The sequence below is a fragment of the Sander vitreus genome, chromosome 11 (assembly GCF_031162955.1).
Source record: "Sander vitreus isolate 19-12246 chromosome 11, sanVit1, whole genome shotgun sequence".
Classification (NCBI taxonomy): Eukaryota; Metazoa; Chordata; class Actinopteri; order Perciformes; family Percidae; genus Sander; species Sander vitreus.
Window position 1 is genome coordinate 16,925,487 of NC_135865.1, and position 25,896 is coordinate 16,951,382.

The window sequence follows — 25,896 nt, forward strand, 5'->3', positions numbered from 1 at the left end:
TCCGAGTCAGATGATGTGTATTTGTAAATGTATTATGATTCAGATTTGATGATGATGCCTTTGTTGTTAGGTGCTGATCCTAGATCCAATACAGGAAGAAAGTGTTGAGCTGGTGAAACTAGCAGAGCTTTTCTACAAGCACAAGATCCCCCTGAGGTTGGTGCTGTTATTTCTCACGCCTCCACAGCTGTTTATATGGCCCACTCTTGGCATTTATAATCTTAACCAGGTAGTGATTCTCATTTCACTTGCAAATTTAATACTTGTTTTTGCCCCCTTTCTTTAGAATTGGATTTGTGTTTGTTGTCAACACAAAGGATGAGATTGATGGCTTCTCAGATGCAGGGGTTGGATTTTACAGACTGCTGAATTACATTGCAGACGAGTACGATTTATCCCAGGCTCTGATGTCCGTGGTCTCAGTAAGTATGTCACATGTATAAATCTCTGTTGTTTTAGCAAGCACTTCTTGAAGAATAATTAAAGCACACTTCTCGCCAGCTCATCTCTTCATGCCTCTGAAGTCAGTTGTTTTATTGTGCCGTATGTTCCCATGGTTTGAGACATTATTGGACTAGATAAGTCAGTGGGATTTTGCCTCTGGTATTAGCTCTTTCAAATATAGTTGGGAATTATTGACAGTTGCAGAGATCTGAAGACAGTTATCAAATCTGATCTGACTTGCCACTCTCTTGCAGTTGTACAACAAAGTAGATGCCGGGAAGACGCTGTCTGCTGATACAATTTCTGCTTACCTGAAGAGAAAATTCCCTAAAGCCAATGCTGAAAGGATTCTTGGTATAGAATCCGAGTATGACGACAAAAGAAAGGTAAGGAGATAAAATAACTCTCTCCTGTTTCTTTCCGTTTATTGGAAGTAAGAATAATAAATATGCAGTATAAATAAATAAATTAATTAATTAGGAGCAAGGATTCAATCCATGTCTTGTTTGCTCCAGCACGGTGCCCTCTTCTACAAAAAGAGTGGCCTGGGTGCCCTACCACTGGCTTTATTTAATGGAGTCCCTCTGAGCCCTGATGAGATGGACCCAGACGAGCTGGAAACCATCATCCTGCAGCGCATAATGGACACCACCACCGCCTTCCAGAGAGCTGTCTTTATGGTACGACATGTCTGTACTCACACTTCATATTCAACATGCCAAACCTACCTCTTTTTTGGGCCAGGAGTAGAACGTTTAGATTAATATACATATACACATTTATGAGTGAATTGACGTAAAGAAACCCTAGAAAATTGCACCAAAGGCAGTTCATCCATGCTTATAGTATGCATACAAGTTATATTTCGCATACTAACCTGGGGTTACAAAAAGCTTGATATTAGATAGTGGTTTATTATAGCAGCAGAGTATATGAATAAAACAGAGCCAAAACTGTGTGCGTTTCACACAATGGGGTAAATCATTAGAAGCATTATAGCTAATTGATCAATAGCAGCAACATTTTTGCTAGATAGCGGGACATTGCAGTTTGCGGTTTTACAGTTTATAGTGTATGGATATTCCTCCCTGGCCCTCCACATTATTGTATTTTTTAGACACGTTTACACTTCACTGTTATCAGTTCAGAAATATGGCATACGAAAGATCCAGTATTTCCTTATGAATTGGTGTTCTCAGGGACTCACTGTCATCTGTTTTGTCCTATGCCTACAGGGTCAGGTGACTGATGGCTTAGATGTGGTGGACTATCTAATGGAGCAGGCCAGTGTGGTTCCCAGGATGAACCCTCTTATTCTAAGCACTGACCGGAAGTACCTCGATTTCACTGCTCACCCAGGTGACCTGTGCTACTCATCTTAAACTATCCATTATTGATTCACTGTCTATATTCCTCTCTCTTTACTTTTTCTTTCTTGCTTTGCAGTTGTAGATGACTGGGAGGATGCAACTATGTTTTCATACTATGACTCCAGAGACAAAACGGCTGTGATGGCTAAGAGAATGAAGTACTTTACAAATAGTGGTAAGAAGTCACTTATTATTGTATGCCTTGGTTTCCTAATTAACCCAATTTCAGATGAATACACACCATTTCGTTTTCAGCAACACAATGATTTGCAATAGAAATCCCTTATTCAAGCATCCCAATCTTGTGGAACAACTGCATTTACTTCTGTAAAATGAGCAGTATTGGAAAAAAATATGAATCCTGCACTGCTTTACTGATCTATGAAAGTGTGAAATTGACCTTTGTTAAAGCAGACAGGCTGAGCCTCAAGCAAGATAATTGCTGGGTCTGCTGACTGGCTTTCGGCCAACAGTCTAAATGGTCGTCAGAGCTGCATTTCACTGCTCAGGCCTGGAGTGTAGCTGTCTCAGTGAGGCTGAGGAGGCTGATTGCCATCCTCCCTCTGTGGACTAGCTGACCGGCTGACTGCCTGCTTTTCTGACTGACTGAGTGACTAACTATATACCAGTTTATCGTACAAACATCAGGAAATTGCAGTGGATGGCAGGGCAAACTGGTCAGAATGTATTTTAAAATAATGCTTACATTGAAATGCCATGTGATACAGTGTGTATGTTGCTCTTCTACCTTAGATGAGGATGGGATGAGTGCTGTGACCGTGTGGATAGCTGGAGATTTTGAGAAGGTCTCAGGAAGAAAACTGTTGTTCAATGCTCTGAAACATATGGTGCGTATCATCTACTCTCTGTCCTGTTCACTTCTCTTCATTCTTTCAACCCATCATTTACTTTCTATATGGGAAGACTTTGAAAAGAATGATCTACAAATGTATTGATATGTGTCATGTGTTTGTGTGTTGTTGTTGTTTATTATGCGTTAAAAGCATAAATACTGATCTTATTGTAGTAAAATTAATCGAGAATCCCAACACCAGTAGCAATTTTTTTTAATGTATTCTTGACAATATATCACAAGCCTTAAATTCTTAGAAGTAATGAATGTTGACTCAATCAGTAACGTTTTTTCACATTGACCTGTCTTTGACACTAATCCTGCAGCTGTAGCTACAAAACTGTAAATCTATACCTCATTATAAAGCAGAAGAGATGAAGTACATTGAGATACCTTTTTACTGATTATTAGGGCAGGTCCATAGACTAACAATAAGGGCAGGCCTGCATGACCTTAAATTAAGTAAGTTTATTCTGAAAATATAAATGAATTTGCATCTGCTTGTGTGCCCTCCTAAAAATCATCAGTACAGATGCCTCTAAAATGAAATAGTCACTGTTGATGCACTACAGATGAGTAGAGTGTAATACAGCAAGCAGGCATTTTGTATATGAAAAAAAGATTCCTTGCTGGTATAATAAGCAGGATAGGACAAACCTGTTACTTTCAAGCAATCAACACTCTCTTCTCCCAGTGCTCTCTGTCAGTGACACCTGCGGTCTGTGGAAATATGTGAATGTGGGATATTTGTGTGAATTATACCAGTTGTGTGTGTGTGTGTGTGTGTGTGTGTGTGTGCGTGCGTGTGTGTGTGTGTGTGTGCGTGTGTGTGTGTGTGCGTGCGTGTGTGTGTGTGTGTGTGCGTGCGCGTGTGTGTGCGTGTGCAGAAGGCCAGCCCTGGAGTGCGTGTGGGGGTGATAGATAACCCCAGTGGAAAGCCCAGTGAAGATAACACTGTGCTGTACAGGGCTATCTGGGCCTCTCTCCTCACCCAGAAGAATAAGGCTGCAGCAGAGTTTGTGCAAAAACTCCTGAAAGAGGAGAGCAGCCAGCTCCTCCAACAAGGGACCAAGATGAAGGACTTACTAATTCAGGTAAAGAAGGGGATGCAGTTCTGTTTTTCATTTTGTCAGATCAGAGATAATCAGATTCCAAACAATTGATTTACATTTTTTACATTGCCATCACAGTTATTTATAAATGTTAGGGGTGGGTGATATGGATAAAAACTTCTTTCATGGTATGTGACATTCTTTATTACGATATTGATATATATGGTGGTGTAGTTAATTTTCTGTAAATTCGATCAATAAACTATTTAGACATAAAATAACCAGATGGAAATGTCTGTTTTAGGCTAAACCAGTGTAAGATGTACAATACCTGAGGTACTTCATCACATTGCTGCACAATCCTATAAATCCAATGCTGCCATAAAACTGTCCTGCTCATTGATTTGCAACACTGCCTCCCATGGACTAATACAACCAGAGGTATTAAAGGGATAGTTACCTAAATCTAAACAGTATCATAAAATCTCTAATTGCTGATAAATTTATATTGTGTCATGATATAGTGTCATATCATCCAACCCTAAAAGATATGCAGGACTACAGTGCGAGTGTTACTGTGTTAAAAGTAGGAATTTAAGTAGTTTGGGTTTGAATGTTTGATTTGGGGATTTTAGGTTGCTCTCCTTGATTGTGTCAGTGAAGGGTGTATCTGTGAAAAATGGGAGGGATGTTATTTAACATTACACGATGTGATCTAATTGATAACGTTTTTTGGCAAATTTGATGAGCATAATGGCAAAAATGAGAAAAACAAAGGTCGGATACAATCACTTATAAAGATTTGTCTGCTACTGATTCAAGTGCACAGTCAAGGAAAACGGTGATTGATGAGCCCATCTTCTCCTTCCCCTCCTGAACACCAGCTAACAAAATACATTTAGAGCAGGCATGGTGCTCCACAGCCTGTGGATGCCAAGGCAAGCAGTCTAATCACTGTCAGTTCCACTTGATCTGTCACAGGGGCTAGCACAAGGCGGGACCCACACCCTGAATCTTTTAGCTTTAAAATGCTAGTGGATACCTGGTCTCCAGGGCCTGATGAATAGCCCAGCTCGTGCTCACTGTTCACGGTTGTGTGAGCCACATGTGTTCAGCCAAGCCTTACAATCACTCTGCTGCTGTAAGCAGTCTTCAGCCACTAGTGTTCTCCATGCTGTAGTGTGCACAGTATCCACCCACACAGCATTGCACACAAGAAAACAAATTCTCAGGCACTTATCAACAAATCAGCTGACAGGAGAGCTCCCACCAGGAATAACTCATACGGCACAGGTTACATTTGGGACCAATCATAACAAACTGCCCTTCAATTATACCAGTCTTAAACAATGGGGAGAGGATGGGCTGTAAATTGCAATGGAAAGATGGGTAGGAAGTGGCTGTGTGAGTTGAGACCCAGAGTCAAGGGATATAAGTTTATTATTGGCTGCCAGACAGACTTGCTGACTGGATTGTGCTGACATTATTGGTATTTCACCTGTTCTCCTGTGGAGAGATGTCGGAGAAACTAATAACCTGACTCCACAAACCCTCCACACTCCCACATCTAATGTGTTACAGACAGAAATTGCAGAGACTTAATTAAGAGTTTGTTATATTAATTACAAATTGATTAATCTCATTTTCACACATGGATTTCTGACAGCTCGGTCCTCTGGCTGAAATATTTCATGTTTGAAAACTGTAGTGATTGCGCTGATGCAAGGCATCAATGCTGTTGTGAATAATCTTTTTGAATTTGCCTCATTCCTCACGCCAATGAATCACTCAGGTTTTGTTTCGGACAGGCTGTAAAGGGAAAAAGGTCCTTACGCTAGTCTATTGGATCTTGCGGTACATTGCAAATTCAAATGTGAGCCAACAATGCAATCAATTTATCTAACATACTGAACTAACATTTGTTATTCTGCTCTAGGGCATGGACAGAGATTCCTTTGAGAAAAAGTTCAACACACTGGAAGTGGATTTTATTCGTAGTCAGCAGCTGTTTTGTCAAGACGTCCTGAAACTGAGCCCTGGACATCAGGCAGTGATCAGCAACGGCAGAGTGAGTGGACTTCAACCCCAGCTCAGTTAGCATCTTCTCAGTTATTTCAGAATATTAACAACAATTTCTGCATAAAAAGTTGAATAGACCACATTAGTTGTCAGTAAGCTAAAACATTTGTTAAATGTTGCTGCTATTATTTGGTAACAGTGGAGTAGGATCCTCTAAGCCGCTGCACTTGGGAGGATTCTCCCTCTTGTGTTTTCAGAGTGCTTCCTAAGTACTGTCAAATCAGCATGGATGGTTCTCAATGGTCACAGGTGGCACAAACTGCGCTGTGCATGTGTGTGTCTGTGTGAGTGTCTGTATGTGCTGACTGTTTGTATATACGGAGCTGATGATTGATGTCTCAGCAGCAGTGATGCTGACAGCCACGGATGAAGAGGCCGATGAGATGGCAGTAACAATTAATATCATTTCACATCCTTCTGCTGCAGTGGCAAGACTCCCAAAATAGAAAGGAGGAAAACACAGGCGCCGTCAGTCACTGAATACCATGACTTCACATTGCACAAATCACATTACATTTAACAGCCCCTTGGTTCGTAGTAAATAATAACATGCTGAGATAAGAATTGGAAAAGTTGTGTTCTGACTGCATTACTGTCTTCATGTTAGATCCTCGGTCCATTTGATGAGCAGGAAGAATTCACTGTGGAGGATTTCCACTTGCTGGAGAAGATTACACTGAGCAGTTCTGCAGAGAAAGTCAAAGCCAAAGTTAAACTGATGGGGATGAAGCCAAAGCAGTACGTTTTATACTTTTCTGTCTTGGTTTGTGAGAGAAACTGCATCTTTATTTAACTTTGATAAACATTTGAGCCATCCCATCATTAGAGGATAATGGAAATAGTTGTTATAATGTGAAATACCGTTAGCACTTTTCTCTTTGTGCCACTTTAGTCTTGTCTAAAAGGTTCTATAAAGAAACCGTCCTCATATTTCCCTCTGAAAAAATCTTTAATCTTCAGCTATAATAAGTGTTCTGGAATGCATGTTTTCTCACTCTGAAGGTACAGTAGGCTTAATTGATTTATGAGGCTACTTGTTAACGCCTTGACATCACATTATTTGAGCTCTGTTTGACATCTCTCCTAAAACATAGCATTAATAAATGATGGACTGACCCTGCTACACCTCCTTTTCCTTAGCGCCAGTGACTTAGTCATGAAAGTTGATGCCCTCTTAACTGCAGCCCCCAAAGGAGAAGTCAGGAGGGATGTCCATTTTATCAAAGACAGCCACAGGTAGGCAACGTTTTTCCTCTGTTTACTGTCTTATTGCACTGCAGTCTCACAGAAAAGTGTTTGCTCTCCTTTTGTTATAATGGACCTGAAAATTGCAACACCGTCATTTCAAGCAGTGCAGAAAGGCACATGTTTTGATTTCAGTTCTGCTGAATAAGGGTTGTATAACCTTGTGTTGCTGAATCCGCTTTGGTGTGTTGTTCTCCTCCACAGTGTGCTCCATCTCTCCCCACGTGAAAATGAGGTGTTCTATGATGTTGTGGCCATCGTTGACCCCCTCACTAGGGAGGCACAGAAGATGTCCCCTCTACTGATTGTAAGCTGTATTCTTCTTTTGGATTCTTCTTCTCTCGTCTCCATCGATTCTTAATATAGCAGGGACACGTTAAAATCCCTCTCACTGAAAGCAAGGGTCCAGAAACACAAGGCTTGCCGAGGTGCAACATTTCAGATATAGTTTTTCTTTCTTCTATCCTCTATTTTTTTTTAAAAGTCCCATTCTTTATGAGCTAAAATAAGTATGCTTATCTGTATAAGATTGTTTAGAAACAGTTTCCTTAGGGGGCTTAGTTTCACTGAAGCCTGTTAGCTGTCTGCTGCATCTTGCCGGAGGCTCGCTGTGGTGAAAGATTTCTTGGTGAATGGGTGAATATGAAAATATGACTCACCATGCCGTCACAGACAGCCAGTCAGACAGCCACCTTCAGTAGCTGTTGTTTGCAGTATACACCTTTCAGTAGTGCACTGCAGTATGCAGTAGAATTTATGATGCCAGTATTTCAGAATCTTAGCTGACTTTAATGAATAACCACTATTTTTTGGACCACTAGTATATCAAGAAATATCTTATTTAAGGATATATGTGCTTTGACATTTGAGAACCGCTTAAAAAATGAGTGTAGTAAGAGTAGTGGCCTTCAGCCCTTTTGTTCTGCGAAGTGTGTCTTGTACCTCTCTGCTGGGCTGGGCTCTACTTTGCTCCTGTTTTCTATAACTGGGTCTTCTGTGACTCCTGCAGGTGCTCAGTCAAGTGGTCAATGTGAGACTGCAGGTGTTTATGAATTGCAGGGCCAAGTTGTCCGAAATGCCCCTCAAGAGGTAAGCTCCAGCTCCAACAGTAATTACATTTTCCTGTTTGACGTGTTTGTGTATCCTCTGACCACTGCAGATTTAGCATCTCTGCCTCGCTCCTTCCCTTTGTAAGATTACACTGCACAGATGCAATCTGCTTAATAACACCACCTTATTGCTTTGGGCCTCCCCTTGCATCTCTGGGCAAATTGCTTACAGCTTGAATTGTTGCAGTTCAAGATATGCAGTAAAAACAAAAACAAAAACAATTGAAAGGTTTAAATTGCCCACATTAACATTCACACTGCTGAGTGAATGTTAGTCATTATGTAATCTGGGGTGTTTTCTTTTTTAATTTGTTCCATAATGGGTTGAGTAATTTGTAGAGGTAGTATACTGAAATAGCTCTGTCTGTTTTTTTTAAATACCAAATTAAAGAACATTTCCCGTTTACCCGAGGGACAGTTTACTGTGTGACCTTTATTGACTTCTGTCAGAGACCACACAATTCACTCACAAGTCCCCCCCCCCCATCACACTTCCTGTCCTCCTGAGTGACAATTGCCTGTAATTGTCACAAATAGCTGCATAATAATATATTCACATGAGTGATAGATGGGCTGGATGACTGCTGTCAAGCTGTTACTAGCTGCTCCACTTGTCCAGTATATCACAATGCAGAAACATTTAATGTTACTTGTAACATAAATGTTTTGTGTTGCTGTTTCCTTTCTTAAAGTACCGTCCTCGCATTCAACCACTGAAATGTCAGTACCTGGGCAGAGGATAGACTCTTAAAAGCTAAAATTGTGAACAACTGGCAATATAGTAAGTCACTAATGTTGATTAAGATTATAAACTCTAAAAGCCTTCCTCCTTGGGGAATTGATGACCTTTTTAAATGACAAAAATGTAATGTAATGAAATGTACTGCGAGGGTTACTTTGTTAAAATATTGCAGGGGGGTATAAAATAGCAAATTTCTTACCAGTGCTGATGCGTGTTTTGGGCGTTTTGTGATTCATTTGGCAGAATTAATAATCCTATCAATTTCAATAGGGCCTTCACCAACCGAAAAAAAAACATTGGGAAAAATGGGACAATGCAGCTTTGTTCTATTTTTTTGTATCCCATCTCACCCTGGAGTCAGGAGCCCCCCTGTAACTGCTCTGTCCTGGTCCACAGAAACAAGGCTGCTGTGGCGGCAGTTAACTTTTTAACAAATCTCCCTGTAAATAACAAATGTGATGGTCTACTTTTGAAAATAATTTTTGAATGACATTCAAAATAAAATAAATTAGCATTGGTAGTGTTTATCATCTGCCATCTTATCTTCACTCACTGATTCTGACTCCTGCACATATTACTGTTATTGGCAGAGCAGGGACACTGGCAGAAATAGTATTAGATTCCCAGCTGTCACAACAGAGCCCACCTCCCCCGTCCTAGAAAGGAGGCTATTGCACAACATGTCATAATTTTAGTGCTTGCTAAAGAGGACAGTGCGTTTGTTGGATAGAATTGTTGACTCAGTCCGGTGGTAAAACGTCCTGCATGATATCCACCATTTTAGGGCTTTCAATTTTCTACTATATTGTTAGATATGATGTTAATTTCAGTTTTTTTGATCATCTCTGTTTGTCTGTCTTTACAGCTTTTACCGCTTTGTCTTGGAGTCTGATGTGAATTTCTTGGCCAACGACACAGTGTCTCCAGGACCAGTTGCCCGCTTTATGGAGCTCCCAGAATCTCCCCTTCTCACCCTTAATATGATCACACCAGAGAGCTGGATGGTGCAGGCTGTCCGCAGCCCACATGACTTGGATAACATCCACCTGCAGGAGGTATCCTGCTCCTTAGTCATTGCTACCAGCAATCATGCTGACCTCTTTCCCAAATAGAGCCATGGTGCATTTTATTAATCATTCCCCCATTGTTTTTTTTGTCTTCTGTATTGTGTGGTTTCACTCCAGGTGAGCGGGGTTGTGACAGCAGAGTATGAGCTGGAGCACCTCTTGCTGGAGGGCCACTGCTTTGACCTGTCAACCGGCCAGCCTCCCCGTGGACTGCAGTTTACCCTGGGCATGAGTCGGGACCCGCTGATGTATGACACTATTGTCATGGCTAACCTGGTCAGTCGCCTTCTCTACTCAACCCTACCAGAGTTACTAAGACAGTTTTCTTGCACTGTGTTAGATATATAGTATGACATGGATATCATAGTAGTAAACTACTGTAGTAAGTTTGGAACAGAAACTGTGATAACAAGTGTGAATTTAATGCTTACAATAAATACTCAGACTTCTGCTGCTTCAACCACAACAGGGATATTTCCAGCTGAAAGCCAATCCTGGTGCCTGGATCCTGAGGTTACGTAAAGGGAGATCAGAGGATATCTATCAGATTCTCACGTGAGTATTCACCAGTGTCTTCAGGGTATTTTTATTACCATTGTTGTTTTTCCCATGTCATTCCTTACAGACATTAATGTATTTTGAAAAAAAAAAAAAGTTAGGTAATGATGCTAATTAGGCGGCTTCATCAGTAGCTCAGCATGAAGGTTGTTTTCAGCTACCTCTCAATTTCATACCGGTAGCTATGAAACCTATCACTATGGTAACATAGAGAGCTGCTGACACCGTAGCAGCTCAAGGTTTTGATGAGTGCAGGGAATTCTGCTCACTACAGAGGGAAGAGAGACAAGTAGGAGGAGAGGGGTGCTATTAAAGAGAAGACAGAGTGGAGGGATGATTCAGCTGGTCACCTGCCATGCCATCTACCTCAGACAGCAAAATATCCACAGCAGAATGTGTTTTAGTTAGGACGGCGTAGATGTCAAAGGCTGAATATACTAGACAGAGTGCGTTGGCGTTGTCTAATTTCCTCGGACAAATAGAACAGTATTGTGCTTTGGTTGCTTTGATGCATTTTTGAACAAAATACAGTTTTTCTTTTTTCATTCTGCACTTTTACTTTAATTAAAATATACTGTTTTACTTTATTTATTATATTCCTCCTTTGATGTAAAACAAATCAAATTCTCCTTTTTCAAAGGAATTCTTAGCTCATCATATCATTTCTCTGTAACATAACAAATACATCCCAACCATGTATGTGAGTCTGCACGGTCAGCTGTAGTGCATTACACTAGATGTCCCTACAATCACAGATATTGTCCTCTCTGGCTATCCTCACATAATATTTAGGACACATACAGCCCTTGGTTCCTCTGGAATCATATCAGACAACCAAGATTTATTTCCCAATCCTCCAGGTGACGCTAAGGGGTGATGTCATTTTTCACCTTGGCAGTGTCATTATTCTTGTGGTTAGCAGCACTCTGCTCTGGTTAGGTGGCCGATCAGAGTCTAGTGGGAGTGTCTGCGCTCTCCATTCCCAGAGCCTGCGTTTTCCTCTTCCACCCTGTCCTGCCACTGCGTCTCGCCCTGACAGCGATGAATGAGATGGCCAGCTCTCCTCTCCTCAGAGCAGGGATACAGATTGATCTCTGGTGCTTTCTAACACAAGCCCTACAGGCTGAGTTGCATCAGTGACAGCAGAGGGGGCAAAACACAAGCAGCACTTTGGGCCCAATGAGGAGGGAGCATTTATCATAGTGAAAGGGTTAGTTTTTTTTTTAACTTTAGTAAGCACTGGGGTCATAATGGCTTGCTGTGCATCATAGCCTATTGCTCATCTCTTTCTGAAGATTGTTTTCTCTGGGGTTTCACCATGAAACCCTGCAGATCCTGCCTGCCAAAACACATTGTCCACTGGGCAAATCAGTCCTAAAACAATCACAGTGAAAGGCCAGTGTTACGCAATCAATACCGTACAGACTTTCTCATTAAGTCTACCAGTATACATACAGCATGGCTGGGAAGTAGTGGTGGATAAAATAATGGGACGGTGATTCTTAATGATGATGGAGGGTAATGAATATGATCAGAGTGTGACCCTGGCAGCTCTCTCAGAATCCGCTTTTAAGTGGATGCTCTTAATGTCTGTCAGTGGTCTGTCCATTAGCTGCAGTTGTCTCCTTCATGAGAGGAGCCTTTACTGTACATGTTACACTTGCAGTGTTGCCATGGCTAAAACATTTGAACCAACCTCAGTCACTGACACAACAAATGTGTTTCACTCAAGTACACCATTGATCTAAGACCGACTGATTGGTTAAGTAGTTCTGCTAATTGCTGATGTAATTTATAAACATTAAACAAAAAGTGGTAATATAATTATTTGCAGCAACAAACAATGACTAATGTAAATACTGCAGTTAGGTAGTCACATTGAAATGTCTAAATATATCAGCATTGGTTGTTTTTAGAAGCTAATTGTTCTGATCCCTACTACCACTGCTAAATACTGTCTGCCCTTGGCATGTGAAGTCATCACCAAGAATGATTTCCAAAGATTCTTTTTTTCTTTCTTTTATTAATAGAACATATAACTTGTAAATTAAATTAAATTTGATTAACCAATAGAACTTAAAGTTATATGATGTTTAATAGTACAGTCAATTGACCTTTATGCGGACAGTACTGATCGCTATCCATGGCCAATTCATTTGCTTGATTTAATCTACTATTGATTTATTGTTCAAAAGATTTCTAAAGATTCTTCAAGAACTAGAAATTATTTTGTCTCACATAAGTCATGTCTGTGGCTTAGCCTTTATATTTGGATTCAGTATGAAGACTATGGTCTAATCAATACCTCTCTTTGTGTCTATCTTACATATTAATAAGGCTGACTCATCTAGGCAGTACTAAAATGTGTAGAATGCTGAAAATGGTCATGATCAATGAGGAAATAAAGATGATCAGGGTATACTGTATTACATGTTTTGGAGTATAGACTAACTAGCTGCATATCCATTGTCCAGATTTCGCAATCATTGATTTCCACTCTCGTGACAGTAATCACTTTCTTACTCTTTATCCATGATTTCAGGCATGATGGAACCGATTCCCCTGCAGATGCTGGTGATGTCATTGTTGTGCTGAACAGTTTCCACAGTAAGATCATCAAAGTCAGAGTGAGTGTGTTTCTTTGACATTTGTAAATTATATTAGATTTCTCATGGCACCAGACATTATTTAGCTTACAGTAAAATGCGCTTCAGCCGGTCACACATTGAGGCTGCTGGAATAATTTTACACAGTTTATAATGAAATCACTGATACAATCATTGTGTTGTCTCCTTTCTCATTATAGGTGCAGAAAAAGGCAGAGAAGATTAATGAAGATCTTTTAAGTGAAAATAGTGAAAGCAAAGGCTTATGGGACTCCATAGCAAGGTGTGTAATCAATTCTCACATATAGCTAAAACTTTTAAAACCCTCCACCAGCTGATGGGCAGTAACAACTTTGAGCTCATTGATTGGTGGGTTTGCTGATGTGTTTGTCAATTATACATTGTGGTTTCAGGATATCTTATTCCTCCCCTCGACCAAGACTGCAATATTATGCTGTAAGATCTAGTCTTGCAAAAAATATGTGCTTCTGTAGGTATGTGTGTGTGTGTGCGTGTGTGTGCGTGCGTGCGTGTGCGTGTGCACGCATTCATTTGTGTGTTTTCCTCCAACACTTCCTAACTGTGTGTTCCTGTCTTCTCACTTAATGCTTGCTGTGTGAAGTGTTTGGAGCACTTTTGAGAAAAGGTAGGCAGTGCTGCTGCAACCCATTATTTAACACCTAAAACTTCTTCATATTCATTAGCATGCAGTGGTTAATTGTTGGATATGGTAATAATGTACAGTCAGGTCCATAAATATTGGGACATCGACACAATTCTAATCTTTTTGACTCTATACACCACCACAATGGAGTTGAAATGAAACGAACAAGATGTGCTTTAACTGCAGACTTTCAGCTTTAATTTGAGGGTATTTACATCCAAATCAGGTGAACGGTGTAGGAATTACAACAGTTTGTATATGTGCCTCCCACTTTTTAAGGGACCAAAAGTAATGGGACAATTGGCTGCTCAGCTGTTCCATGGCCAGTTGTGTGTTATTCCCTCATTATCCCATTTACAAGGAGCAGATAAAAGGTCCACAGTTCATTTCAAGTGTGCTATTTGCATTTGGAATCTGTTGCTGTCAACTCTCAATATGAGATCCAAAGAGCTGTCACTATCAGTGAAGCAAGCCATCATTAGGCTGAAAAATCTAAACAAACCCATCAGAGAGATAGCAAAAACATTAGGTGTGGCCAAATCAAGAAAACTAATTTAAGAAAACATTCTTAAAAAGAAAGAACGCACCGGTGAGCTCAGCAACACCAAAAGACCCGGAAGACCACGGAAAACAACTGTGGTGTCACTTTGGTATGCTTGTGTCAACGCAGGATACGACTCCCCAGTAATGCCAAGGTGCTGGAAACTAATTGTTGAACCTCACATTTAATAGGAACAGTGAAGACTCAGTCCTGGTCATGTAAGATGGACCAGCTCTGTACTCCTGCTATGATTTTCTTGGGAGTACAGTTAGTCTACATGTAATTTAGGGGCATTGGAAGGTCTATGTGTAAATCGGGGTGTCTGGTAATATTTGGTGTGGCTGGCCATTGCTACAAGCCATTCAGTCCTTGTGTAATTGCAGGAAGAGCTGTGTTCTCGGCAATAGATCAAGTGCGTTCTTTGTGTGCTCACGCTTAGGGATGGGCTGAGGAGCTCGGAGTAGAATCTCATTCAGATTGTTAGGCTGTCTGATCAGGATGCTTTCTGTAGAGGTATACCAGGCTTGTCCAACTGGGAGGACGCCCCAAGGCAGACCCCGAACAAATTGAAGGGATTACAACTCCCTCCTGGCCTTGGCATCTGTTATTAGGAGCTCTAGGACGTTGTTGGGGAGAACGACTTTTGGGCTACCCTATATAACCTGCCTCTGCCATGACTAAGGAAAAATAAAAAGCTGAAAGTGGATAGATGGATGAATAGATTTATAATTAAATTCTAATCTTAAAACCATTTCCCATGGTATACTTGCATTCGAGTAATGAAAATACTTGTAACATCAAAAGGTTAAAAATAAGGTTGAATGAGATGGTTTCAAGAGACATAACTGCTCCTTAAGTACCTGTGATGTATCAGATCTAAAATGTATTTAAATTTGACTGCATTTGGAGAGAGAAGAGAACTTTTATTTTGGCGTGATTCCAACGCATTCTTCTTTCAAAACAAGGGTACATCTCAAGACTTAGAAGCCACTCATCATGTTGAGCAAAAAAGTCTAACCATACAGTACATCTCACACTGTCCTTAAAGGGGCGCTATGCAGTTTTGGCAATTTCTTCGCTGTTTTCTCGCTTTTTGCTCGCTGGTTTCTCTATAGAGCTCCCCCTACAGCTTCGGAATAGATATTTGGCAACAATGTCGTAAAAACTCGTTGGCAACTCTCCCCCATACTCCCCCCTCCCATCTTCTCCCTCTGGTCATGTGCATTTGTTTTCATAGAATGCACGGAGCCATGTCCACCGAGGTAGACAGCTAGTAAGCTAGCTAGTAAGCCAGTAACAGACAGCGATCATAATAAAAACCTTTACAGACAATAGCAAACAGCCTGAGGTCACAATAACAAGAAATACAAAGATTAAACAGAGTTGATCCCATACTTAACAAATGCAACAGCAAGAACGCCAGGTCAGCATCGAATTTGCAGGCTTCTGTTTGTCTCAGTTCTCGCCATTCTGAAAACGCAGGTCCGATGTTTACCGGTGTCTGACTCCTCGCTCGGTCAGTCTCTTTCTCTGTTCCTCCGACAGTGCTTTCCTAGCTTTCTGCTTCTTTTTTGCCAGCTCAGCCATGACGATAGTGTGAAAAACTCCATCGCTACCTTGTTAGCCGGTTCCTGAATGGGCGTATGTGTGCAGTGCCGTGAAGCAATTGAGTGGTGAAAAGGGTTTTTTCCGCTCACATGCGCTAGGGGGGAACGAGACGACCACCATTCAACCCGAAAAAAAGTCATTTAACCATTCCAATGACTCCAAAGCTGTTCAGTTAAGGTAAATTAAGCTAAAAAAAAAAAAAACTGCATAGTTCCACATTAAATATACTCTGTCCAACTTACAGAACCATAACTTTCCCACTCTATCCTAACATCCAGTGAAAGTTGGAAATGATGACTATTAAAAGACAGGCAAAAAGAAAAGACTAAAAACCACCAAATACAATTTAGTCTGAGTAACAGATGACACAAAATGTTGAAAAGATACAGTATTTGCTTGTTTGTTAGCTAAACCCCAGACAAGAACATAATTGTTTTCTCATTGATGGAACAGATGGGTTTTTCACAAGACTCGTAATGATAATTTCAGAAAAATACATTTTAAGATGACTGCACAACATAATCATAGCGCCAGGTTTGCAAAAGTAAAAGGGTCTGAATTATTAACATTGTGTAGACCAGTGATCTTACAAAATATTGTAGGTTCCAGAGTAAAGACGTCTTTATTCCCATTACTTCATTTGTAACTTCAGAATGCTTTGAGGGATTCGTTGTAAAGGCAGGACTGAAGGCCATGTATTGATCTAACATATCTGAAGTATTAGGGAGGCGGGTCCATGCATCAATAAGTATAAATAACAGAGTTGTTACAAATTCTCTCATCTTTAAAGAGAATTTGCTGACACTTTACTTGAAGGTATCTACATAAAAGTGACATGACACTGTCATGACACATGAACCCTAACCGTAACTCGAACCCTAACCCGTCATGACAAAAACCGAATGACACTTAATGACAGAAGCGTTATGTCATAAACGTTTGACTTGTTTATATGTATATGAAAGTGTCATGTCACTCATATGTAGATACCTTCAAGTAAAGTGTAACCGAGAATTTTATCTCTGTAGAGTAATAATGAGACTGAGTCAAAATATATTTTTTAGGTTTCCTTGCTTTCTTTCTAACATCCTCTCCATCCTAGTTTTGTGAATTTTTTTTCTTTTTGTGCTTTGCTTGTGAGAATGCTTTCCATGTTAGAGAAACTGGTTGTGGTTTTGTCTGTCATGGTGTGCCGTGTGGGTAAAGTGTAAGGTATGTAGTTGTGTTGGTGGTTACAGTGTGGGAAAGGAAAAAAGGGTTGAGCTTGTTTTTTTCTGTACATGCAGTGTAGCTGTTTATTGTTGGTGGACATGTTTCCCTTTTGCTTTCTTGGCAAAATATTAAAACTTTGCCTACAAAATAGTAACCAGCAATAACTCAAACCCTGTATGACTTAACAATTCATGACCTGTCTTTATGACTCAACTTTGTTTTTGTTTTTACATCTTTACACTGTAGACTGGATGCCATGACCAGTGCAGTACCCAGACGTTGTGTTCACTCTGGTGGTCTTTTTTTGCTTTGTCATGGTTTTGAATGGTTTGGGATTTGATTTTGAGACTGTCTGTGAGGGACCCACACCCAGGCAAACAGCAAGCAAATAGCCCTATAAATACTGAAAAACATGGAAAACTAAAATGCAAATTAGAGTTATGCTTTACAGTACAATACATTACATCAACTGTCTTTTTGTTCATTGGCACACATCCTGTTTTATGTCTTTGGATGATCTCGACTAGAGATGTTCCGATACCGATACTGCCTAAAACGCTGGTATCGGTATCGGGGAGTACTGGAGTTAATGCTCCGATCCGATACCACGTAATAAAGCCCTGAAGAAAATCTACGTTAAAGTAGTTTATTTATGTTGTTTTTCCGTTATAACTGACTGTCAAACTGCAGAATAAAAGAACGTTCTGTGGCATTCATGTTTCACAAAGAGTTTAACCTGAGCCAGACCGACAACAAAGATAGAAATCATATCACATCCATACAGGGATAGCAGTATACAGCTGTTATACATCATATCATCCATACAGGGATAGTAGTATACAGTTCTTAAAACATAATCAAATATATGACACACTGGTATCGGATCGGTACTCGGTATCAGCCGATAAGCAAGTTCAGGTATCGGAATCGGTATCGGGAAGCAAAAAATGGTATCGGACCATCTCTAATCTCGACACAGATGTTGGAGAATGATTCAGAAGTAGAGTTTGTCCGGTTAGCGTTGTCCACTGCTCAGGATTTACCCAGAGCATTGTGGATCCTTCCAGAGGTCCAGATTATCTTGAGTGAGTAAGCCAAACACGTTCCCCACCTGACTCTCTAAAGATGCTTATCTGGGGGGGGGGGGGCACTGTAGTGCTGTAGTGCTTCATAATGGCTGGCTTAGTCATGCCAGGCAGTCGGGATCCCCAGACCCTACAGATGTGTGGTGACTCAGCTAGAGAGAGCAGTGCTTTGAGAAGGTAAAGAAATGCACAAAATGTTTTCAGAAGGACAGACAACAAATGACCGTGAAATGGGTAAAAAAAACAAAACGTGTGCAGCATCCTTGGCCATCATTGAGTTTGTGTTATATGGATGTGACTTACATGCCAGCCAGTCTCTTGTGCGTGTGTCAAAGTTGGTTTTGGAGGACATGTAGAGACAAACAGTATGCTCCCTCATCTCCCTTCCCACCTCTCTCTCACTCACTGGTGTCTTCCTGTGGCCTCAGGGCTGAGGCTGTGGTTGTGATTGAGTGTGGGAGAGACACTTCTTCCCTCATCAGCAGTCTGTTACAGACAAGGGCACACAGTTTGACTGCAGACACATCTAACCCTCCAGCCCAGGTCCAGATTTCTGTCTGCTTTGCATCATGAGCCACTGCTCTCCAATAGCGGTCAGGGTGTAAAGAGTGTCCTTTAGATGTTAGTGTCGTCTTTGCTGGTATCTTAACAAAACATTTTAATGAATCTAGTTTGGTGACCTAGATTTTCTAATGTGGATTAAATTGTTGCTAACACTTACTTACATAAATCTCATTTTATAGTTTAATTCAGTCTGGAAGTTAATGGACTGATTTGATGGGCGTTGTCTTTTAGCAGGCAAGTTGTGTGAAGTGATGCTTTTGGCTATTTTCCCCCTAAGGATTTTTAAATGTTTTCCTTGCCTGTCTGCCCATTTGAGAAACAGGAGGTAGCAATTTGGCATTTTGGCCTGATTAACGACTTAAACAAAGAAAATAATTATCCAAACATACGCCATGGTCGGAGGAGCACTGTTCTTAAAGGGGATGAGAGAAGCTATTGTGATTGGGCATGATTGGTACCAACCCCTAACACAATTGACTGTATTATATAACAATGCATTTTTGCAACCCCATGCACTCCTGGTGCAGCACATGCATTCAGCTAATGAAAAGTGTATGGCAAAATTGCACACTGTGGATAGTGCATTTGACTGCACTTTGAGCTCTGCAGCTTGAGTCACAAAATGGTGCCTGGTGTGTTTCTGATGATGATTTCACCTCTACTGTTACCAAAAGCATAGATGTCCACGACATAAGGCTCCCACTAAAAACTTAACAGTGCATCTCTGGTTAGCTGTGAAGTGATTTGATACAAATTAATCATTTTAGATTATTTTCTTCATATTATGGGCTCTCTATAAGCTATGTGGGAATTTAAGAATAACTTGTGGTTAAAAATGTTACAGCTGCTTTAACTGTGTCTGTTCCAAGTCATTCATTATTTAAGCTCTCTAGAGGAGTTCCAGCAGGAGAACTGAACTGCTGTTAAAATCACGTCACAATCATGGCTTTCCTTTATCATTGTTTCATTTAAATAAAACACCAGTTTGCTACACAGTATTGCATGGTTTGTTTGAAGATGTTTTCTGCTGGCTGTTATTGTTATTGTTCTAAAACAAAAGCATGGTGGCTACTGGCTTAGTTCCAATTTACTGTCACTATATGAAAAAAACCAAGAGACTCTATATTATGTATTATGGTCTTATTTACAGCATCACCGGTGGTGGCTCCAAGAAAGATGATGGAGAGAAGAAGAAAGAGGATGTTCTAAACATATTTTCTGTGGCCTCAGGCCATCTGTATGAGCGCTTTCTGAGGTGGGTCACTTTCAGTTCACCCACACTCACACACTTACTTTTTTAGGCCCTACATGTTACGTTTCTCTTTCTGTCTATTTCAGAATAATGATGCTGTCTGTCCTTCGGCATACAAAAACACCCGTCAAGTTCTGGTTCCTCAAGAATTACCTCTCCCCGTCTTTCAAGGTACTTCCTTCACTTCATGACTCCATAAAAGCATTATTTTTACCTGCTTGTTCAAAATAACTTGATGCCAGTTCTTCAGAGCTTTATTTATACGAAGCAAAGGAAGTATATGTGGGTTGTTCTCTTCCTTGTAATGGTCTGTGTTTAATCTCATATTTTCTATAGAGGAGAATCTACATTCTGTGACACATGTTGAGTTGCAAAAACAGTTATTTCAGAGATGGGGACTCGAGTCTGAGACTCGAACTCGAGTCGCACTTAAGTCGCACAAACAGCTGACTTCAGACTTGACTCGGACTCGAGCTTCGAGACTCGTCAACAACCTGTTTTCATGCAATTATTGCTTTTTAAATCAAAATGTATTCATGTATTTCTATTTTCTTTTATTGGCGCATATACGGGGAAACGTATGACGAGCTGCATGTCCCCTGCCCTTTGCCATAATGTGCAACGTAACGCATGCGCCTATGTGCGCGCACTCACATCAAAAAATGCATTGCCGATGGCGACACCAAATCCTCCTGGAGTTGTGCCTTTTGTCATTAGTTTTGCTTTCAATAACTTGGTAAACAGAGGCAGTAAGCCAACAGCTACATGCAAGGTGTGTGGCACCAAGATAAATGATGCTGGATCAACAACGTCGGACTTCATCAGGCATCTCAAAACGCACCCAAATAGGTCAGTCACACACACACTAATGTGAAAAGAGACGTTACATTTAACATATATCGTCACAGGTAACAAGCTAACCATCGCAAAGTGTTGTGCTAATGCTGGGAACAGGCAAATTGTATCTTATAATTAGTAGTTGCTGAGGCTCAGACATCCATGGCGCACAGGAGGCGGGACGCACGGATCCGTCTCCCCAGGAACAAACGCTGTGTCGGTGGGCAAACTCATGTGATGCGTAAATGATCCCGTGGATGATTTTTAGGCTATTAAGTGAACAAGGTGTACCTGGTCCACCAAACACTGGGCCGTCTTGACGGTCTTAATTCTGCACATATTTCTGTTACTGTAGTCCTATTTACTATTTCATTATTTCATCCATGCGTGGCGCAGCGGATCCGTGCGCACTGTCACCTGCCGTGGAGACGCTGGCCTCACCAACCTCTCCTCTTCTGAGTCAGGTCTCCCTCGCGCTGGACTCAGTTTCACTGAGCCTACTAACACTTAGAAAATAAATGGCATTACATCAGTGAGTTCAAACTGCTTATTGTGCGTAATTTGGACTGACACTGAGATGCATGTTCTGTAACTGGTGTGGCGCTGCCACTATTCTCTTGATTTCCACTTCGACATTAGACATGTTTTGAGTGAAAGAGACGTTACATTTAGCATATATCACCACAGGTAACAAGCTAACCATCACAAAGTGTTGTGCTAATGCTGGGAACATGCACATTGTATCTTTATAGTTGTATCCATATGATGTGACAGCTTTAGGTTAATATTTCACCAGGTCAGAGGGCTAGAGGGATGTGTTAAATAGACCCCATAAAGTTATCCCACAACTGATTTTAATATTGTACTGTCTGGACGGTAGCTACAGGACATGTTTTGAATTCATAAGATTTAACAGTACAGTGTTAGGGACAGATCAGATGGCCAGAGACTTGAGACTTGACTTGGACTTGCCCCTCAAAGACTTGAGAATTGACTTGGACTTGCAAAAAATGACTTGTGAACATCTCTGAGTTATTTATATAGTATGTCCGGATGTCTTGCACTATGAATTTGAGAAAAACTACTGTTAGCTTCAGCCCTGCATTCTGATTTGGCTTTTTGTTTATGCCAAAAGTGCCAATATCTCCGAAAACTGTATCTCTAATGGAATTACTCTGCCTTATCTGCCTTTTTGTCCTTGTAACACAGCCGCTTATCAATGGCTGGCCCTCAGCAAGACCACACAAACTAACCAGCATTATCCGTTTTCTACTAGTCAGTGTGTTATCTGTCACTTTATGGAATATACATGTTCTACTAATTTGGTTTGTGAGATACTGTAGTTGCCTCAACAGCTATTGATAAGTGTCTGTAATGAAACCTTGTGCCTATGACCACAGTACACCACTGCTAATATCCCACAGTGTAGTACTCTCTCTTCTTATTGATGTATCTGAGGCTCCCCACCTTACTGCTAATAGAACTTTGCATAATTCTTAAATGTTTAGTTACTCCAAAAATGTGCTCTTCTATTTGATTTATTTAACCCCTGGTGTTGTTTTTTTTTGGCGTGGTTAGGAGACCATCTCTCACATGGCAGAGTCGTATGGCTTTCAGTTTGAATTGGTACAGTACAAGTGGCCCCGTTGGCTCCACCAGCAGACTGAGAAGCAGCGCATTATCTGGGGATACAAGATCCTCTTCCTGGATGTTCTCTTCCCTCTGGCCGTGGACAAGATCATCTTTGTGGACGCCGATCAGGTAAGGCGCAAATTGAAGTCACATAGCAAAGAGCTATGTGTAAGTGTGTGTGTCTGAAAGTGAGAGACTCATCTATATATATATATATCAGTCCCAGTGCCGGTGTGAAGATTGGATGGCAACATCGCTGAAGTGGCGTCAGTCCTCTCCGTACTTACCAATGTTGTCGCTCTTTCTCTCAGATAGTTCGGGCTGATCTGAAGGATTTGAGGGATTTCGAACTGGAGGGTGCTCCTTATGGCTACACACCGTTTTGTGATAGCCGCAGAGAGATGGAAGGCTATCGCTTCTGGAAAACCGGCTACTGGGCCTCACATCTAGGACACAGGAGATACCACATCAGGTACACTTACTTAAAAAGCTGTGAGATGGAATATAGTCGCACACACCATTTGAATGCTTGTTAAGTACCTTTGAAATTTTATCTGATGTTCAGCCATATATTCATCTAAAATACCATTATGTTCCCCTTCCATATATCTTCCACTCTATTGTCATGGAAATGAAGGTAACCACTTCTGGCAAGACAGGTGGCAGAATAGTTTACCAATCAGAACATAGTGCTTCTAAAGCCACCATCTTCCATTCACCAAGTGTATTTACTTGGGGACTTTTATGACTTGTTTCTAGACTTTGCAAAGCAGAAAGAAATAAGTTATGAATAAATAGAAAAAGAGACCATACGTACATTTGGCTTGCAGTCGGTAAATAATCTAGAGGAATTATTCATTGTTCTGCAAGAATGTTTTTTTCTTTTTTGTTCTTCCCAAGTTCCAACTATGATATATATATATATATATATATATATATATATATATATATATATATATATATATATATATATATATATATATATATATTTGTGTATTCCGTATTTAGAGGCTGGAAGTACAGCTGTTGTTTTTGTTCTTCTTCCTACAATCTATCTGGATCTAATAAACTGTAAATCCAAGAGAAAGCTAAACCTTTCACGTAGTTTTAAAATCTCAACCTACTCAGGCAATAGAAATTAACCGATGCAACACAACTTAACTCTATAAGGAACACTTTTAACACAATCAAACACAATTTGATTTGTAAGAAAAGTAAAAATATTTTCCCACATTCCTTTTTGAACACTGAAATCAAAGTGTGTGTGTGTATGTGTGTGTGTGTGTGTGTGTGTGTGTGTGTACACACACACACACACACACCATTTTTGAATTTTCTATAAAAGAAGAAATTGAGGCTATACTAAAGTATTGTGTTCATCCAATTTCCATGGTGATTGGACCCCACCCAAAATTCTAGTGATATGATTGAATGCCAGTGTGCTGCTTAGCTCTGTGGGGCAGGACAAAAGCAGCGAGGGGGGGGGAATGATCTGCATCAGTGAGGCCAGGGAAAAACACAAGGTGGTGAATATCCTTTGGCAGACTTACATCAGACATTAATGAGTGATAAGTGAAACTACATAGGCTACACTGTTGGATTTATTAATGTGCCATGTTAGGTACAATTATCTCAATGTGCCTGGGGGTATTTAAATTTATTGAGTCATTATTTAAAAAGAAAATGTAGTCATTCCAATGGGCTCTCCCTTTCAGGAAATGGTTTTCTCACCCACTGCTTTCTGTCATCTCTTTCTCTCCCACTTTATTTCAACCAGTGCTCTGTATGTAGTGGATTTAAAGAAGTTTAGGAAGATTGCAGCTGGGGACAGATTACGAGGCCAGTATCAAGCCCTGAGCCAAGACCCCAACAGTCTGTCCAACCTGGACCAGGTTTGTAACTCACAGATGACATCATTGCACCTACTATACCTTAATGATTGTTATAATGCACCTTAATATTTGTTTTCTGATATCTTTAGGACCTTCCTAACAACATGATCCACCAAGTGGCCATCAAGTCTCTTCCACAGGAGTGGTTGTGGTGTGAGACGTGGTGTGATGACACCTCTAAAGTCACAGCTAAGACTATAGACCTGGTGAGTCCCAGAGTAGTCTATATCATGACGTTCCACTTCCGGGATTGCTCCTTTGCCGTCGGAAATTCCGCCGGATTTCACTCTTTTTAGCCGGATGTCCTTTACGGTCCGTTTTGTTTGTGTTGGAATTTTCTGGTCCATTTATGAGGACTATGGTTAACTGCTCCTCAGATCTCTGCAGGGTAAATCCAGACAGCTAGCTTGACTATCTGTCCAATCTGAGTTTTCTGTTGCACGACTAAAACAACTTTTGAACGTACATGTTTCACCAAAACAAGTTCTTCCTGAGGCTATTTTACAGCGGCACCGGGACTTTTCCCGGTGCTTAGCACCGCCCAAGACGAATGTGATTGGTTCAAAGAAATGCCAAAAAACCACATAGCTTTTTTCTTCTATCCCGGAATGCTGCGTGGACTAGCCAGACCCTCCTCCGCAGCGCTGTGGACGAAGGTGTGGCAAAGCGAGACTAGTCCCAGAGCAAATCGATCTACACTAATTAGTAATGTGGCGAAAGCTAACTGGCATACTGGGAATAACTACATCATTCATCATCAATTTTATCATCATTCTTTTTATTTAGATATTGAAATCAACTGTCATTTCATTCCTTCTTTTGTGTTGAAACATGCTGATTATTGAAAAAGTATTTATATAGCACTTTTTATACAGCATGGTTGCAGCTTTTGTGGTTATAGTAGTGAACTGTAGCTGCTGCAGCACTGAAAGGCAGGAGCATATTCCCAGCCACTAATGTCCATGAGGCACTTGACATTTAGGAGAAAACTGAGCAGCAATCCTGTAGTCTCCTAAACTAATTTAGAGAATTACTGGACGGGCTCCAGTCGACTGGAATAGGAAGCATTGTCTCATTGTGGTTTAGGACGCCACTTGGTAATTCAGACACAAGACATTGGCTAATGTCCTTTTAACAGAATTGGAAATGAAATTAGGTTCAAATGCCTGCCACAGACAGTGCTGGGAATGACAATATGACTTGTTGGGAGAAAGTGGCACTGGTGGCGTGAGTGATGCGTTTTGTCTGCTTTTTCTGCTGCAGTGCAATAACCCAAAGACCAAGGAGCCCAAGCTAACGGCTGCAGCGAGGATTGTGCCTGAGTGGGTTGAATATGACAACGAGATAAAACAGCTACTGAGTCGGGTCCAGGAACAGGAGGGCACAGCAACGCAAAAACAGATTCCCTCTCCCTCACAACATAAAAAAGGTTAGAAAAACACTATTTATAAGACAAATTATCTATTCTACTCTCGAATGATCAA

At 40.7% G+C, this 25,896-nt stretch overlaps 1 protein-coding gene across 2 annotated transcripts in view; it reads left to right on the plus strand.

Annotated features, from left to right (window-relative positions):
- Nucleotides 1-25,896, plus strand: part of uggt2 (UDP-glucose glycoprotein glucosyltransferase 2) — a 38,998-nt gene that overhangs the window by 11,411 nt on the left and 1,691 nt on the right. For both annotated transcript variants that reach the window (XM_078261964.1, XM_078261965.1), the window contains exons 15-39: nucleotides 71-156; nucleotides 287-422; nucleotides 699-830; nucleotides 960-1,124; nucleotides 1,680-1,803; nucleotides 1,891-1,989; nucleotides 2,568-2,662; nucleotides 3,555-3,761; nucleotides 5,656-5,787; nucleotides 6,406-6,536; nucleotides 6,939-7,034; nucleotides 7,248-7,350; nucleotides 8,053-8,132; nucleotides 9,760-9,949; nucleotides 10,079-10,237; nucleotides 10,431-10,516; nucleotides 13,062-13,146; nucleotides 13,326-13,408; nucleotides 19,950-20,054; nucleotides 20,138-20,222; nucleotides 22,467-22,649; nucleotides 22,832-22,992; nucleotides 24,298-24,412; nucleotides 24,502-24,618; nucleotides 25,676-25,841. In XM_078261964.1, the coding sequence (XP_078118090.1) occupies nucleotides 71-156; nucleotides 287-422; nucleotides 699-830; nucleotides 960-1,124; nucleotides 1,680-1,803; nucleotides 1,891-1,989; nucleotides 2,568-2,662; nucleotides 3,555-3,761; nucleotides 5,656-5,787; nucleotides 6,406-6,536; nucleotides 6,939-7,034; nucleotides 7,248-7,350; nucleotides 8,053-8,132; nucleotides 9,760-9,949; nucleotides 10,079-10,237; nucleotides 10,431-10,516; nucleotides 13,062-13,146; nucleotides 13,326-13,408; nucleotides 19,950-20,054; nucleotides 20,138-20,222; nucleotides 22,467-22,649; nucleotides 22,832-22,992; nucleotides 24,298-24,412; nucleotides 24,502-24,618; nucleotides 25,676-25,841 (3,121 nt within the window). The remainder of the gene's footprint in view (nucleotides 1-70; nucleotides 157-286; nucleotides 423-698; nucleotides 831-959; nucleotides 1,125-1,679; nucleotides 1,804-1,890; nucleotides 1,990-2,567; nucleotides 2,663-3,554; nucleotides 3,762-5,655; nucleotides 5,788-6,405; nucleotides 6,537-6,938; nucleotides 7,035-7,247; nucleotides 7,351-8,052; nucleotides 8,133-9,759; nucleotides 9,950-10,078; nucleotides 10,238-10,430; nucleotides 10,517-13,061; nucleotides 13,147-13,325; nucleotides 13,409-19,949; nucleotides 20,055-20,137; nucleotides 20,223-22,466; nucleotides 22,650-22,831; nucleotides 22,993-24,297; nucleotides 24,413-24,501; nucleotides 24,619-25,675; nucleotides 25,842-25,896) is intronic.